Source organism: Strigops habroptila, chromosome 18 (assembly GCF_004027225.2).
Source record: "Strigops habroptila isolate Jane chromosome 18, bStrHab1.2.pri, whole genome shotgun sequence".
Classification (NCBI taxonomy): domain Eukaryota; kingdom Metazoa; phylum Chordata; class Aves; order Psittaciformes; family Psittacidae; genus Strigops; species Strigops habroptila.
Window position 1 is genome coordinate 1,056,888 of NC_044294.2, and position 17,651 is coordinate 1,074,538.

General features: G+C 46.7%; 1 protein-coding gene across 4 annotated transcripts in view; it reads left to right on the plus strand.

Annotated features, from left to right (window-relative positions):
- Positions 1 to 17,651, plus strand: part of SRGAP2 (SLIT-ROBO Rho GTPase activating protein 2) — a 98,996-nt gene that overhangs the window by 28,694 nt on the left and 52,651 nt on the right. For all 4 annotated transcript variants that reach the window (XM_030473428.1, XM_030473430.1, XM_030473431.1 and 1 more), the window contains exons 3-4: positions 3,523 to 3,715; positions 13,876 to 14,038. In XM_030473428.1, the coding sequence (XP_030329288.1) occupies positions 3,523 to 3,715; positions 13,876 to 14,038 (356 nt within the window). The remainder of the gene's footprint in view (positions 1 to 3,522; positions 3,716 to 13,875; positions 14,039 to 17,651) is intronic.

The following is a 17,651-nucleotide window of genomic DNA, read 5'->3' on the forward strand; positions in this document are numbered from 1 at the left end:
GTAAGGAAAAAGAAAATTATACATTATAGATGCTGAGAATGACAAACGTGGCCAAAATACAGGAGGCAGAAGTTCCTTCCTTGCCCTTTGGATTCATTAGAATCTAGCCCAGCCTGCTGAGTGCTCCAGGGAATGCTGAGGAGGTGGTTGCAGCGAGGAGGAAAGTAAAACTATGCAACTGTCTAGTATCATACAGCTCTGTGTCCCTCTCTGCCCCAGGTGACTCGATGGATCTGGTGATGGGAGTGAAGAAATGGTTTGTTTTAAATGGATGGAAAACTTTTCTGTTGCTACTAGGGATGTTTTATTATGTAGTTGTCAGCCACGTGAGCTTAAAATACAATAGAATGGGTTCTGCCATCCAGGGCAAGGCTTAGTGTGAGAATAAGAATACCTGGTGTTTAATCCCAATTCTTCTATGGGCATCGTGACCTTGAATTCAATGTGTTTATTCACCTTCGGGCACTTGAAGCATTGGCAGCAGGAGCAGGGTGTTGAGGAGCTTGTTCCTTGTCTTGAATGATCACAGTGGGTGGGATCCTATTTGAACAGGGAAGGAGGGGAAAGGCTTTTTGGTGTTTCAAGTGGCTGTTAACCTAACAACCTGGGGAAATGAGGAGATGCAAAAGCAGTGAATTCCAAATGAAAGCGGTTGTTGTGACTGCAGACATGAAAAGGTCCCGTGCGATGCGGTGCCCCGGGGGTTAGAGCACACACGCAGCTCCGGCTCGGCCGTGCTCGGTCCTCGCAGTAAGTCCGAGTTAAAAACCTTTCGCTTGTGTAAGCAGTGGGAAAACAAGCAGACACTTCATCCTCTAGAAAGCCCAGTAAGCCTCAGGAAATTCCTGCATTCTTGATTTGATTTTGTGGCAGAGGGCTGCGTGGTGTGCGTTTGAAAGATGAGCAAGGTTGCCCTCTCCAGCCCCGCTCCACAGGCTCGATAAGCTGGAGCTAAATAGCTCATTGTTCCCCTGCGGGCAGCCCCATCAGCTGTCCCTGCTCCCCGCCACAGACACGGAGTGTAGTGAGAAGGAAAACGTGCTGATACTGCATTTCTTACTAAAGGAAAAGGTTACTACTTCTTGCTGCTGTTCAGCAGGCGAGCTGCGTGTGAAGCATCCCACCTGGAGAACCAAGAGCTTGAGCTTCCTTGTAGTTTTACAACTGAGATACCTGTGCTCTGCTGATCTCCTAGTCTTGGAGATCTACTAGTTTTTGGGAAGTGGTACTTTGGATTTCTACTTTGTCTGCTGGGGCTGGTTCCTCAGTCTAGAGCTTGACTGATGGAGAACGTCAGCGTTCACCAGGTTGTCACCCTCGTGCAGCAGCCGTCAGTGGTAGCACAGTAGTAGTGGGTGACCACACCAGTGCACATCAGTCTCAGCTGAATCTGGGATGAACTGTTCCTACCCCAACCCTCTTTTCAAACCTGGCACCTCCTGTTCATCCACCTGATGGGGAGTACTTCTGAAAATGAACTGAGCAGATGCTTGAGCCCGAAGTGCACAGATGGACACATCATGAACCAGGAAAATACCTGCTGCATTTGGATTCTCTGCCTCCTCCTTTATTTGCAGAGCAGAAAATGCCATATCTGCTCCAGTGGTTTTTTTGGGTGATACCTTTTTATGGGGCTAGGAACTAAGCCACTAAAATGGTTTTGCCCAGTGACTGCTGACAAGGTCGTGGAATTGTTTCTATGTTGGGATCATCCCTTTTGATGAGGAAAGGGTGGAGGAGAAGACAAAGGGAGGAAGAGCTTTCTAATACTTCTTGCCTTGAAGGACATTCTTTCATAATGAAGGATTTATCAAAGATTTAGATTAGTTATTAGGAAGAAATTCTTCGCTGAGAGTGCTGAGGCACTGGCACAGGGTGCCCAGAGAAGCTGTGGCTGCCCCATCCCTGGCAGTGTTCAAGGCCAGGTTGGACACAGGGGCTTGGAGCAACCTGCTCTAGTGGAAGGTGTCCCTGCCCATGGCAGGTGTTGGAGTTGGATGAGCTTTAAGGTCCCTCCAACCCAAACCAGTTTGGGATTCTTGAATGTCAGAGCTGAGTGTTAGGACTGGGCAGGCTGGCTCATTGCAGCAAGGAAACACTCCGTTACTGTGCCTTTTGGTGCGGTTCCCACCTCGCTGCCTCACCTTCTGTGCTGCGTGAGAGTCCCGATGACAAAGCCACAGGCAGAATGGGGTTGTCTTGTTTGCATTGACTAAACATGGCACTCATGCAGGGCTCTGCAAGTCCGTGAGTAGCTTTGTAACTGGGGATGGAGCCGGATGGAGATGATATGCACAGCAGTAGGGATTAGCAAATTGCATTTGGAAAATGATACTCACCCCTCTTCGGTTGTGGTGGTGAAGCTGCAGGTGCCTGTGGTTGGAATGTGGAGGCACAAAGCTGTGCATGCCCAAGACCTGCATGTTCCTTACTTTATTGTGATTCTGAATTCAGCTTGGAGCCACACATCTCTGAGAACCTTTGGCAGGAGCAGCAATCGGAGTCAAGCAATAGCAGGCCTCTCTGAGGTTGGAGTGCTCAGAGATGGAAGTGCATCTTTTATTGTTTTCATGTTGAGTTTATTGCCTGTATAAAAGCCAAATAACCTCCAGTAGCTGCATCACTGGATATTTCTGCATTTTTAGATTAAACTGACATGCTTCTGCTGTGTTTTTGTGCCCTATTTAACCATGGGCCAAGTCATTTCACTCTCCTGTCCCTGAAATCAGACTTGGTAAGATGAGGAGAACACCCCGGCTTAGAGGTCTAATGGGAGGAGTTTTCCTATTTGTAAAATGCTTGAAAACTGTTTGTAAAATATTGTGTGCATATAAATAGATTACCTTCAGTAATAATTCTGCATAATAGAATGTTAGCACCTATATCTGTGTCATGTATGGGTCCTTTAGACATAGATATTTTATAGCCTTCCTGGAGATAAGTCTCCCAAGGGAAGTGCCATCATGTTGGCTCCCAGGAGGAGTGTCTTTATCTCTTTTGGTGGCTTTTGGTTTATAATGAGAGCTGCACAGCTGGAGACTCAGGAACTAACTGAATAATCCCAAACTGGTGCCTTGGGGGAGTGTCCCAGTGTGTGCAACGTCTTGTTTCGGCATCAGGAGTAGCCTGCAAAGGAATTGGATAGGAATTCCCTCAAGTGATTCCCTGAGCTGATGTGGGGTATTGCAGCATTCAGTCCGCTTTCCAGGCTGAGATTCAGTACATTTTTAGGCAGTGACCACTTCTTCTTGATGCCAAAAATGCACTTGACACTTGTAACTGATGCACTCTTCAGCAGCAAAGCTCTGCTCCAAGGGCTGTGCACGGGATTGCAGGATATTGGATGGTTTTCCTGTGGCTGGTGCAATCACTTTCTGTCTGCAGATACACTTCATCCTAATGGAGCTTTGCTGCTATATGTTAATGAGGGAACGTATTTTTAACTGTATTTTACTGGAGAATTTTGATGGTGTTTTCTCTAATGGGATTTCGTTTAATCTCTAGTGCTTTTATTTGTTACAGAGATCCGTGCCCAGTTGGTAGAGCAGCTGAAATGCCTTGACCAACAGTGTGAGCTTCGGGTCCAGTTACTGCAGGACTTGCAGGATTTCTTCCGCAAGAAGGCAGAGATTGAGATGGATTACTCAAGGAATTTGGAGAAGTTGGCTGAGAGATTCCTGGCTAAAACTAGGAGCACCAAAGACCAGCAATTCAAGTAGAGTATTTGCCTTTTGTTTTTGCTCTTTTTTTTCCCCCTGTAGATGTGGTTGCAAGGATAGGAATGCCAAAAGAGAGCTGATAGAGTGGATGTAGGTACCAGCACTTGTGAATGTCAGAATCAAATGTTTCCCAAGTTTGTGTTAAACACAGAACTCATTTCATCTTTCTACACAGCCTGGTTGCTAACTACACTTCAGTAATTCCTGGTAGGTCATAGTTGTGAGTAGGGAATGGAATGGTGAAAATTGGCACGTCTAAAAGGAGTCATTTTGTCGGGAAGGTGGGCAAAGCTGTATGCCAGATTCAGTGGACAAAGCCAGGATTTCCTTCATGGCTGGTGGCTATGGTCTGTTTTGTTTAAAGGGTAACTCTTTCCAATCTGTTCTATGCTGTGGGTTGCTGTTGCAGCTCTCTGGTTTCAATATCCTACACATAGTGTAGGGTTTAAGATTGTTGTATCTCTGTTCATAGAATTCTCTGCTACTACCCCTTCAAAACAGCAGAGAAGTAAGGCCAATAGTACTTCCAAAGAGAGCTGTGCCACGGTGAGGGGAATCCCTAGATACTAACTGGTGGGACTCAACTAGAATTTGAAGATGTCCTCATTGACAAGGAATTGTCCCACCTGCCTGAACCATTATTTACAGGTAGGTCTGCCCATACTGCTTTGGTTGTTCCCCGCTTAGCTCTTGGGATGACTAACGTGGTCATGGTTTCATGGATTCAGAGCCACCAGATTTACTGCCGAGTCCTGCCTGGAGGAAGGTGGTTTTCCCAGGAGGGGTGATGCAGGAGAGGATGTACGTGTGAAGAAGGGGCTGGTGCAGGCTGCGTGGCTCGGAGCCATCAGCCCCATGAGTAGGTGGCCAGCACAGAGCCATGGCCACGGTGCTGCTGTAGCTGACATGGGGGCAGTGCACAAGCTGGTTGGGTTTTGTTGTCAGGGGAGCAGCTGGGGAAAACACGGAGCGAAAGCAGCCTTGGATCTGAATCATTCCTGCTTTGGACAGTTTGGGCTGAGAGGATCCATCTGGGTCTGCCTCCACCCAAAGTGCAGTGTCACAGTTAGCGTTGTTGGGGTCATTGTCTGTGTTTTGGTTTGTTGTTGCTGTGCTTGGAGGGATATGGGGATGTATCAGCTTTCCCCTCCCACTAGACATTCACTTTGTGAAAGCCATTCAATAGGCACCATTTTATTTCCTTTCTGGGCAGCTTTGATGTCACTTACTTCAGTTCTCACTTAAAACACACATTGTGCTGCGCTCTGGGGAAGCCTGACTCTGAGCATCACTGTTTGACAGGTTGGAGAAGAGTTATTCTGTGCATCTATGTACCTGTCATGGTCTTAAATATTTTTGTTTCCTTTACAGTGGAAGTGTTCTTACAGCTTTAAGCTGCACATGCCTTTAAGATGGCACTAGAGAAATGATGCCTTGAGCTGTCATTTTCTTGTGCATTATGATTGGTCTTTTTCAGTTGATTTTTGTCCTTATTCCTGGTGAAAATTGAGGTGGTTTCCTTTATATTCCATGATCTGAAACATCCCATCAGAAATGCTGCTGTGTTCAGCTTTCAATGTTGGGAATGTTGGATCTAGCTTGCTTCGTATTTTGACATTTGGAGTGAATTTTCAACGTGGAAGTTTTTACCATTGTTCAATAAATCCTACATGGTGTCATGCTTCATGGCAATTAAATCTGCCAGCTGTGATCCTGCAGGGTGTCTGTTCTAATGCATTTTTCCCACTGCCCCTGGTTTTTGAGCTGTTTGTACTTTAGATGGGCTTTATAAAGTTGTACTGACCTCAAATATCCCACTTATTGAGTGTAGCCTCGATTGGGTGGGTGATTCCGTCAGCACGTAAAATTTTCACTCGAGTTGCTGAATTAAAGGTCAAGTCCAGAGCATTGCCTGGAAGAATCTGGAAATCCATTAGGGATGGGGCAGCCACATCTGGGAGCTGCTCTAAGGTGTCCCCTTCTCTTCTCCAGGCTGCCCCAGCCCAGCTCTCTCAGCCTGGCTCCAGAGCAGAGCTGCTCCAGCCCTCGCAGCAGCTCCGGGGCCTCCTCTGGCCTCGCTCCAGCAGCTCCACATCCCTCTTGTGCTGTTGCCCCAGAGCTGGACCAGGACTGCAGGGGGGGTCTCCCCAGAATGGAGCAGAGGGGGAGAAAACCATCTTGCTTTTGGAATATGTTACCCGTGCAAGGCTTGAATCCCAAATGTAGAAGCTGGTCAAGAGTTAGAATAAAGGGGAAAAGCGATTGTTAACAGTGAGGCTGCTGGGTGTGCGGGCAGGATGTGTCCCAGCTGTGGCTGTAAAGCTGTCTGACCTGGGCAGCTCCATCTATGACTTGTCCAGTCATTTGCTGGCTGTAACATTGAGAGATGTGTCAGAATACCACAGGGATCAGTAAGGAAGCAGTTCCAATTATAATTCCAACTATCCCCAACACTCCTCTGTCTGAACAGCAACTTGGCTGGTACCTTCTCTATAGCTGCTGCAGCTGTAATCTCGTTTGGAAGCCCCCGAAAGAGCATTTGATCAAAGCCAACCCTCATCTCTCTCCTCCTGAGCAGCCTGGTATTACATGACTCCAAGACGTGCACGGGCGGGTGGCTACTCTGTAATTGCCTGGCTGTGCCCCTATAAATACACAGTAATAGCATGTTCTTCCCATGAGATGATGATTGTGTCGGAAGGCACCGTATCATTCAGGGAGTGCTTACCATGTCACTTGCCGTTTTTAGATCCCATAACACGCTGTCAAGGAGGAAATCTGTCAGGCAGCTACCCTGTAATTTGCATGTGCTTTCATACTCAAGAGCTAGTATGTAATTGCTGAGTTGCTCCCGATGTGTTCATTTCAGGGAATACTGTCAGGGGCAGGAGGCTTCAGGCTGACCCTTGGAATTGGCTTGTGTGGCTTCCTCCACCATCCAGCTCCCGGCTGCTGAAAGCACACCCTTACAGGAGGGAGCAGTGTGAAGTGCAGCTTGTGTTGGGTTTCCAACAAATGCGATGCATGGGGTGTGTTTTCCTTAGATGTGGCTGCAGCAGAGGTGATCGGGGGCTACGTTTTCCATATGGGATTTGGAATGTAGGTGGTTGGGTCTTGACAGCAAAGAGTGTATAGCTGGTGATGGGCTTGGAGGGCGCGTGCCCCTTGCAGAGTTTGAAGCTAGCTTCACTGGAGCATCTTAAAATGGTTTACAGAGGTAGGTGTATGTTGTTCTCATTTTATATCTTTGAAGAAGGGGAACAGATTGTTTTAGCCAAGGTGACATCTAAGTTGATGGCAGTTGGATATATCCCAGGTTCTACTTGCTTTTAACTACTCTGCCATGGCTGTTATGCTTCATCTTGCCTATTCTCTTTTAAAAAATTATATTTTAGTTACAGAATACTATTGAAGAGAATAGTCATATAAAATGCATATATTTGGTAAGGCTTTTTCAGTGCCCATTGGTAAATATCCTTGCACAGCGTGTAAGGACTGGAAGGAAAAAATGCATTGTACAGCCCAAGTCTTACAAGTCCAGTTGTTAAAAGAGCTTGTTGGCCACAGGTTTGGTGTATCATAGAATCCCATAGAATCTGCCTAAGATCTCACCTCAGTCTCTCCTCTGGCAGGTTAAAGCCATTCCCCTTGTCCTGTCGCCATATGTCCTTATCAAAAGTCCCTTCCCAGATTTCTTGTAGGCCACCTTGAGGTATTAGAAGACTGTTGTAAGGGGCCTTCTCTTCTCCAGGCTGAACAAGCCTGACAGTTACAAGGTGTATAGACTACAAGGTGTAGTCATTGTTCCATAAAGATTTGCCTGGCTGACCATCTCTTTTTTGGCAGTTAGATCAGAGCATCCATCTCGGTGTCCCTCTTGCCTGTGGGTTTTGGGGTCCCTGCACGCAGCAGAACTGCTCTGACATCCATCCTCAGAGGAAGGCTCTCTCTCACTGCAGGGAACCCCCAGGACCTTTAACACCAAGCTTCAGTCCTCCTATTTCATGTGATTTTGTCCAAAAGGCATTTGCCTATTCAAAGAATCAGTGAAGACTATAAAAACCGTGGCAAAGCTTCAGTGATTCCTTCCAAGGGGGAAAAAAAGGGAAAAGAAAAACCAAGAAAACATGAAAATAAAATGCTATTTTAAGGCCATCTTTTAGATGAAGATAATCTTTAGAAGTAGGATACTGAGTAGTGATTGTCAGCTGGATGTCCAGGATATCTCAGCATGAAATTCAGATGGCTTTCTGGCAACCTTTGCCTTGAAGAAGAAGATGCAGAATAAGTCTGGCAACCTTCAGGCTGGGCCCTCGTAAACAACAGATGTTCATAACTGGAATCTTTTGGAAGAGGAGGGCAGGGAGCAGCATCCATGTCCATGCTTGTAATCCTCAAAATTCGCAGGGAAGGCTGAGCTGTGTCAGGAGCACTTTGAGGGGAAATCAGACGTGGATGTGAATGAGCAGCTTGCAGAGTTTTCTTAAAGCTGCAGTGATTTCTTGCAGGAGAGATGACACAGGCTGTGAGGGAGATAGTAAAGCATTAGTGTCACGTGGACTTCAGTTATGGTGGTGTTATAATTATTATTATAGGCAGTTCTGACCTGTGATTCCTGCTGATGGAGCTGAGCCCTAAACATTTCCCCCCCTCCAAGTCTTTTGTGTAACAACATTTGGAAGATTTTAGAAGCAAGAAGCATTCTGTCCCTGCTCATTGCAGGGGGCTGGACTGTCTGACCTTTGAAGGTCCCTTCCAACCCAAACTTATTCTATGATTAATTTATTCAGTGGCCTCGCTGAACCCGCAGAGCCAGGGATACGTGACCGATGCATGTAAAACCCAAGGGAGGATCTCTGTGGTGTGTTCCATCATATCGATGATCTCAGTATCTCAGCATGTTGGTTGGTGTGATTGTAGCTGCTCTTGCAGAGGACAAAGATCAGACAGGCTTGAGAAGGTCTATACAGAAACAACTACAACTCTGCTCTAACACTTGGGGTAGCTCTAGCTCTGATGGGTTGACAGTTGCATGGGTCTGAAAAGAACTTTTCCATCTCTCCCTTCACCTTGTATCTGATTTCAGTGGCTGGTTCAGGTGAGCCGCACTGAGCTCAGTGCTGCAGAGCGGGCACCCTGCAGAGCTCAGAGACCTGAGCCCGCGGTCACCGCTGAGGTGGGAAATCAATCCAGGATCCCGATCACTATTTCAGCATGTACCAGGTCGCAGAATCCCAGCCTGGTTTGGGTTGAAGGGACCTTAAAGCTCCTCCAGCTCCAACCCCCTGCCACGGGCAGGGACACCTTCCACTAGAGCAGGTTGCTCCAAGCCCCTGTGTCCAACCTGGCCTTGAACACTGCCAGGGATGGGGCAGCCACAGCTTCTCTGGGCACCCTGTGCCAGCGCCTCAGCACCCTCACGGTAATGAATTTCTTCTGGAAGGAGTTCTTCCAAGATCTGGGAATATCTGTTGCACACCTCTAGGAAATAAATCCTGAATATTTTGGGGAGACAGAGGGAGGTGGAACAGGAAACTTCAGTTTCTGTGTGTACCACCAAGAGTCTTGCTTTAAACCCCTCAGTTCAAAGGGAGATCAGTCGGAGAAGTTTTCTGTTCACACGGGTGATGTGACGTGCCTGTGTTATTTAAATGTTTCGTTCTATTTAGTAACATTTTCATTCCCATCTGACTCATTCCCTCATTTTGTGCTCCTTATGGAAACCCAATATCCCTATTCCTGGGTTTTGGGTGTGGTGTTTTGTTTTTAGTCTCTTGTGGGGAATGAAGTTGTCTTTTAAGGTCTGTTGCTCTGAACAGGGTTACCTTGCAGTGCCCAACTGTCACTGGCCTTTGTCGCTGTCTCCTACTTGCCTTAAAGCAGATAAATCTTGGATTGTCTCTTCCTTGTATGAATGAGTAATTTAATTAAGACATTTCAGATACTTGGGGCTCAATCTTCCCTTCTGATCTCTTGAACCTTTGAAGTGGAAGTTGCACAGGGCCCGATCAAGATAACACCCGAGAAACCACAGAGCTTCATACTTTGTGGTTCCTTCAGAATCTGTGCACAACTTCCTCTTCCTGCTCCCAAACACCCCCGATTGCTGTGAGCTGGAGCTAACCTAAATAAACTCTCCAGATTTCGCTATCATCACACCATCTCGAAACTAGTATAAATAGTGCTGGAAATAAACCTGGATCTTGGCATCTTCCCCCTCCTTCTCTCCTTGCGGGGCAAGTTTGAGTCAAACAGTTGTGAATGAGAAATCATCAACACTTTGGGCAAGTTCATAGCCAGGTCTTAAAGCTTCGGGTTGATCTCATCCATTTTGCTGCTGAAGGGTGAATACAGACTCCAGTCTTTCTGCAGAGCCAGTGGAAATCAAGCTCAATGTCGATGGTACCCATCGGTCCCTATGGCACGTTTTATTTCCCTTTCCCATCCCTCCTCCGGGGTGACATGAAACTGGAAGCAGAGTGTGTTTGCCAGCTCCTCTGAGGATTGAAATGGTTAATGAGAATGGCAATTTGCTTCCCTGCCATCTGCTTGTGGTTACGATAGAAAAGGGTCTGTTGTAAACAGTTGTATAACTTCTGCTCGGTGTTGTGAAAACTGTGGCCGTGTTCCACCCCTGAAAACGCTGTGTTTTTAGAGGTGCTTCAACAGTTAACGTGTGTGTAGTTTTAAAGGTGACTTGGAAGGTTTGAAGCAGCTAACTGCCTCTTCCCTTTTCTTTTTCGTTTCTGTCTTAAGACCTGCCTTGATCTGCTTTCTTGCTGGGAAAGCAGTCACTAGTAAGTGAGGTGAGGTTTTGTCTCGCTTCCTCTAAAAACCTTGCTGGGAAAGCATTGAACCTGCACAAAAGCAAGAGAGACCATTTTAAGGAGGCACTGAAGGGGTTAATGAAACCAAGAGACACCAAGAACTTAAAGGCATTTAAAGGAAAAGCTGCGGTTGCTGAGGTTGAGCTCGGGGTGTGGAGCTCCCTGCGCAGACCCGAAGGTGACAATCCCGGTGGCGGATGGGCAGCGTGTGGGGACGTGATGATTTTTTCCTGCAGGATGGTCTTTCATGTGTAACCACACGGAGTGTGTCAACAACCCATCTGGCGCCATTAGACACCAGCAATTTTACTCGCCATGCTTTTCATGGGCTCTTGGTATTCCTGCTATGTGGTGCCTTAGAATAGCTTCGGGGGTTGTGGTAGGGCAGCCCGGACAGCTGGGAATTGTCCAGTTAACTATTGCATCTCTCCCAGTTCCCTTTGGAAAGCAAGGCACTCACACTGTGCCGCTCTCTTGTCCCTTGGCTATTGCCATAACCCTCAGTCCTTGATGCTCACAGCTCATCCAAGCTGCTCAGGGTGGGCTTGGCCGGATACCTTGGTAGGAACATCCATGAGGAGCCAAGTGCCCTTTCTGGAATAGAGAGCAAAAATTCATAATGAGATGGAGGATCACAGCATCCCAGCCTGGTTTGGGTTGAAGAGACCTTAAAGCTCCTCCAGCTCCAACCCCCTGCCACGGGCAGGGACACCTTCCACTAGAGCAGGTTGCTCCAAGCCCCTGTGTCCATCCTGGCCTTGAACACTGCCAGGGATGGGGCAGCCACAGCTTCTCTGGGCACCCTGTGCCAGCACCTCAGCACCTTCACAGGGAAGAGCTTCTGCCTCAGAGCTCATCTCAATCTCCCCTCTGGCAGGTTAAAGCCATTCCCCTTGTCCTGTCCCTACAGGCCTTTGTCCAGAGCCCTTCTCCAGGTTTCTTTCAAAGCTACAAGAAACCTTTGCTTCAGTGCTTTAGGCTCTGGAGCTGCTCTAAGGTCTCCCCTTAAGGAGCCTTCCCTTCTCCAGGCTGAACAAGTGATGGGAGATATTAAGGATCAAACCAGCTGTGGTTTTGGGTTGGCAGCTCGAGCAGAGGAGTGGTACAAAGCCTGAGAAGACAAGTCAGCAGCCTGCGCACAGCTGGGCTGCTGCTGGCTGCTTGGAGGAGATCTGTGGCTGCACCAGTCTTAAGAAGAGAGTGAAGCAAAGTGATGAAGCGGTAACAGGCTGTTGGGGGTTTTGAGGCAGGATTTCGAACAGCTACAACACAATCAGGTGGTGGAGTCTGAGCTTTTTGTGCCTAAGTTTAATTCCCCAACTTTTCCTGGTAGTTGATTAATTTTCACTTGCCGTAGCTCTTCCAGCTTTAGAGAGCAAATACTAAGTCAGTGGGTAAAGTCCTTTTATATCACTGATGTAAAGGAGCATACCGAACCTACTTTTAACTTCTCTGAATGCTGTCCTTCATCAACTTCTCTTTATAATCATCTACAATTCTGTCTTCCTTAGTTTGCTTCCTGTTTTCTACCTGAGTGAGTTTGTTGGAGGTGGTGGTTCTGCAGATGGTGTGCACACCTCTGGCCCAGCGCTGCTCCTTGGAGAAGCTCTTTCTGGAGATGCGTTTCCTCCTCCTGCCCTCTCTTTAGTGGAAGAAAGCTGGCTTCTTGTCTCACCTAAATTAGAAAAACCCTTACTGTGTATATGGCCGTCTTTTGTGGTGGCAGCTTTATATCTCCATCAGATAGTGTGTGCCCTTGGAGGCTGCTGCAGCCTGCTCAGTGCCCATAGATTTACACTGGGTCTCACAGTTAGTATTTAGCTCCCTGGCATAGTAACAAAACACACGGTGTGCTGCAAACGCTGACTGCAGATGGGAGGGGTGGTGGTGACTGTTTGATTTATAGAGCTGAACATCTGGCAGTTTCAACCTTGTGCAGTTCTGCATTTTGATCATTCCATCTGGTTTTGCGCGTCAGCAGTATCTGCAATACAGGACATACAGTAGGAAGGCAAATACTGTCTCCAAACAATCCCATTCTTTATCTTCTGTGATTCTTTTACTCAAAGCACCAGGAGAACCAAAAGCCCAGAATCCTTTTTGTACCCCCTCCCACTATACACACACACACTCCAAACCTTGAAGCAGGTTTGGACATCACAAGTTGCAGTTATTTCCTGAGCTTTTCATATTCTCTTGAGAAACAAAGCATCAAGATCAGCTGTTCTGAAACTATTCTTATCTAAAATTACCTGTATTGCACTGCAAATCCAAGGTAGATGTCATGGAAAGGGTAATGAAACTCTGCCACAGCTCAATTTTCATGTTTTCCTGATGTCTTGCAGCAGATTCTGTCCTTTTCAGTGCAGAATATTCCCCTCTTTCAATGGAAATGAAACCACGTTTCTTTTAAGAGGAAAGAAATGGGATGCAGTTGCTTACAATAATCAAGAGCAGGGTTGGCTTTCCTCCAGATCTGCCTTACTCTTCTCTAAATAACTATTACTCTACTGTAAACAAATGATAAACGGATCTAAAGAGAAGTAAACGCTGAGTTCAGACTTCACCTCGACGTGCCAGCTCCAGCCAGGACCATGCAGCATCCCCGCGAGCCTCCTCGCTTTCATCTAGTGCCTTAAGAAATGGTGCCTTAAATGATTTACTCCCTTTAGTAGATGAAATGTTGATCTAAATAAACTGAGGTTCCTCTCATCTGCCTTTATTTTTGCCCTTTGTATTGCTTATTTGCAGGGTGCAGAGTGAATCAGCTGTACTAAGGTGGAGGAAGTTCAAAGATGAGAAAATAAAGCTGGTTGTATGAATGTTGCCTTTTCTTTTGCTCAGGACAGATGCAGATGCTTGAATGTACATGAAACATAACATTTTGTTTCCTATGCAGATGCAATTTAGCATTTGAAATCTTATTATTGTGGTGAAGTCACAACTGCCCGAGACAGCGCAGGGAAACCTGGTGTCAGACAGTGGAGCCATCACTGTCCCTCAGGCACTGTAATTTGTGCACAGAATCTTGGATTCAAAAGCAGAAATGAAAGCCTACATTTGGCATCCTGGAGCTTGCATTTGCCTTTGTTTGTTGGGGGACAAAAGCCCGTGGCCATGTGAATGCAGTCATGTCACTGAGGGTGTGTTTTCTGGGTGTACAATAGCCATTTTATAGCCTTCCTCTGCCCTTCCCTCCCTCAGCAATCCAGACATCCTGTAGCTGAGTTTCTAGCATTTATAGCTACAGAACATCTGGAGCAGAATGGTTTTGTGCACTTCAGGTGCAGTCCTATCCAATTCTTGTTTCTGTTTTGTGTCCGTTCTAGGAAGGATCAGAACGTGCTGTCACCAGTGAACTGCTGGAATCTCCTGCTCAACCAGGTGAAGCGGGAGAGCAGGGACCACACCACACTCAGTGACATCTATCTCAACAACATCATCCCACGCTTCGTGCAGGTCAGCGAGGACTCGGGGCGCCTCTTCAAGAAGGTAACTCAGTGCTACAGAACTTCCTTTGTCCCTTCTGAAACTCCAGTTTAGCTGTTACTGGTGGATCGAGTGACTGTGCGAACACATGGGGCTTTCTTCCTCTTTGTGGATAACTGTGCTGGGCTTATCTTTGATTTCTTCAGTCATTTTCTTCTGGTAGTGGTTTAGGATGTTCCCCAAAGTGGTCAGTTGAGATGTGTTGGTCTAAATTCAGGCTATTTTTTCCTCTTAACCTCCTCATCATAGTTTGATTGAGTTTTGAAACTTCCATTAAATATGCAGAAACCCTCCAGGTCTTCAACTCTCAATATAGTCAGGAACAACTCTCTCAAACTAAGTTTGTATCTGCCATGGAGGAGAAACTACTGCTAAAATTAAAACTGAGGAGAATTCCTACCCTGCTACATAAGAAATGGATGTATTGTCCTCTCTGGAAAAGGAGAAAATGCAGCTGATGTCTCTTTGGTTAGCTCCCCTTGATTCCCACCTGGAAAACAGCGTGGGAGGGGATTCTTCTATTAAGACTCTGTTCTTCCAGTTAAAGAAACATGATATGGCAGCTTTGAAGCTCCTCTTGAATGGTAATGCCTGGTCTCTCCAGTCAATGGCTGTAACATCTGTGAGGTGACATGTTAAAAACATTGCAAGTCTGACTTTGAGAGCCATTTCTCTTCCCTCACCCCCTTGCAATGACATTGGAGAGTTATTTCTACTATTGCAAGGCCTGGAGAAGGGGGTTGCAGAAGGACTTGAGCTTTCTGGAGAGTACTTTTGTGGAGACTTTTCCTAAATCACATAGAGTCTGTGAGAGAAGTGGGAGAGGAACAGTGGTCATCAGAAGCTCTTGGTGTACTTTCATGTGTGTCTTCTTGCCTTCACTGGTGTCAGTTGTTATGTTAAAACAGTGTCAGTAGATTAAGATCTGGTTAGGTGCAGTCAGCAGTAACGTTGGCTTTTCACTCTGGTCTTGATAGTCTTTCAAATGTCTTGAGGAAAGAGCATTCAGGTATTTCTTAGTGTCTCTCTATTGCAGTCTAAGTAATGCAGTCTGTTTAGACTGCTAAATACAGCATGTGTGTGATGTTTCATGTCAGGATGCTCTTGAGGGACCAGCACGTTGTGTGTTACCTGGAGAGCAGGATGTGTTTGCTCTTTTGCAGCAGGTATTCATGTGTGTTGGCAACTGATTCCTGCAGGAGAAGGAAAACAAGTGGACAGTTGTGTTGCGTGTCCTCTGTGTATTTCTTGAGTTTCTAATAGATAGGAACAGAGGATGAAAAACATATTCAAGTGTTAAATTCTGGTTTTCTTTTACTTCTTCTTTTGAGTCACTGCCCAAGCAGAGGAGGAACCTTCTCCCTCTCAAGTAACATCACACTAAGGCCTTTTTGACCTTTTAAAACTTTCTGGTAATTACATTATGGTTGATTAGATACTTACACGGGATTATTAAATGGCAGCTACTCTTCAATTCCCCTAATCCTTCCAAAGGAGGAGTAATCTCTCCACTGAATTTCAACAAAGGCTGTGCTTGAGGAAGGTGGCTGAGAAAATGCCTCAGCAAAGTACTACATGGAAATTGATATTATCCCAGTTTGGCTGGAAAGTAGCAGCTTAATTTTCAGCCCCTTGTATAAGCCTTGTATAAACCACAACAATGGGTTTGCCCTGTTTGGTTGGATTTTGGGTAGAGGAATAAAACCAAACAAAGAACTGACCACCAAAACAAAATACCCCTCTGGTGTCTTTCTCACAGCCCAAACACAAACAAAAGGCACTTGTTTCTAAATCCCAGCTACTTGTCTCTGACAAGCTGGGCTTTTCCTGTTTTCCGGTGGAAATAGTAGCTGTTGGAATTGGGCTGCCAATCTTACTGCTGGTTGGGGAGCGCTCTGTCCTTGTCTCATGCTACACAGGGGACCTGTGTTAAAAACAAGGACACTTTGCTATTTGAAAGTGTGAGGAACGTTATTTTTTACACTTCTGCTTGGAAGAAGAAAAGTCAGATGTGTGTGGCTGCTTGCAGGTGCTCTGCTGACTTACATTTCGGAGCTGCTCACTGGGTTGTAAATAATGCTGTGAAATGGAGAGGATGTGATGCAGAGCGTCTCATTTATTGAGAGCAGTTGAAATCAAATCCTGAGGCATGAGATCCTTTCCTTAGGCCATTTATAATTCAGGGCTTTCTCGAATCACTGCTTTGTGTCATGCAGGGGTTGAGCAGGTGGGCTAAGAGGGACAAGCAGGCTAAAAGAAGATGTACTTAAGATCCCTTTTGTTGCTGAACTCTGTATCTTGCGCTGTCTGAAGTGGTGAGCGGCTTCAAAGCAGAGAGATCCAAGTGCAGCGTGCAGCCGTAATCCAGCCCGAGGGCTGCGGAGGGCCTGGGTGAGTGCGATAAGGTCTGAGCTGGGAAGGAAGCACATCCCTGAGGGGGGCAGAGATGCGGAGGGAAGCGTAGGAGCTGCTCTGGTGTGGCTGGAGCAGCACGAGCCCGAGGTGGGCAAACCGGGTATCACTGGGACTGGGGGGAGCAAATGTGGGTTTGTCTCTTCCAGTGGCTCCAGTGGAGAATCCTCAGGCTGTGAGAGATTGTTGTGTGTTCCCTCTTGGACCCCTGGACCAGTTATACGAAGGGTACAGCGGTGCTGATGGTCGAGTTTGGACAGGCCTGTCCTGAAATCAGTGACCACCTGGAATTCCAGCAGTGGTTGCACATGGGTTTTCCAAGGGTTTATCTTCGCAGTGCCATGGGAAGCCCGCGTGGTCTGTGGCGCTGCTCATGCAGTTCTTCTGTTCGTGTCTCATGATGAAGAGATCCCTCTCCAGGGCTGTGTTACAGTGTGGAGGGTCTTAATTGTCTGAGTGTTGGAGGGAAGCTTGCCAGCCACTTCAAAGGTAGCTTTGCTGATAAGAGAAGCTGTGTTTGCTGCCAAAGCCGGCCCTGAAGTGGTGCTGGATGTACAGCGTGTGTCAGCCTCAGTTCTTCCTGCCTCTGGGATCTGTTCACTTCCCCAGTTAGCTCTCCCTGCAAAACCTTTCCGTGTCAGAGCACTGGGCTGTTTGCACCAGACATGGGGTTAGAACTTACTGCAGACCTGCAGCCTGAGGTGGAGGTATTTGAACAGTCTTTCCATGGCCTTTGTTTTGGGTTCTCCTGAGGGATCACTTTTACATTTCAGTAGATGACGTTGTCAGTCAGGGGCTGGAAACTATAGCAGATAAATCCTGTTGGCATCAGTGGGGAGCTGGCATTTGGCCTCAGGAATGGTGTCAGCTCAATTGTGCGCTACTACAAAACAAAAGGAAGATAAATGGTGACATAAATAACCTCTCGAGCAAATAAAACTGAATGGAATTGTCCTAACAACCAACTGTTACACCTGGGGAAGGAGGTCATATATCCTTATTTGTGCAGCAGTTAAGGGTTTAGCCCTGGGTTTCGTGCAGGGCTGGTTTCAAGCCCATGTGCCACCCAGCGTTGCTATTCTGGTCACCTCTCCCTTTGCTTTGATGTTGGTGCCTTTCCTACTGCTGTGGACAGCAATCCTTTGATTGCTTCCTGTTTATCCTCCTTCAGCGTGGCCCTGAATATATATATGTGTGTGTGTGT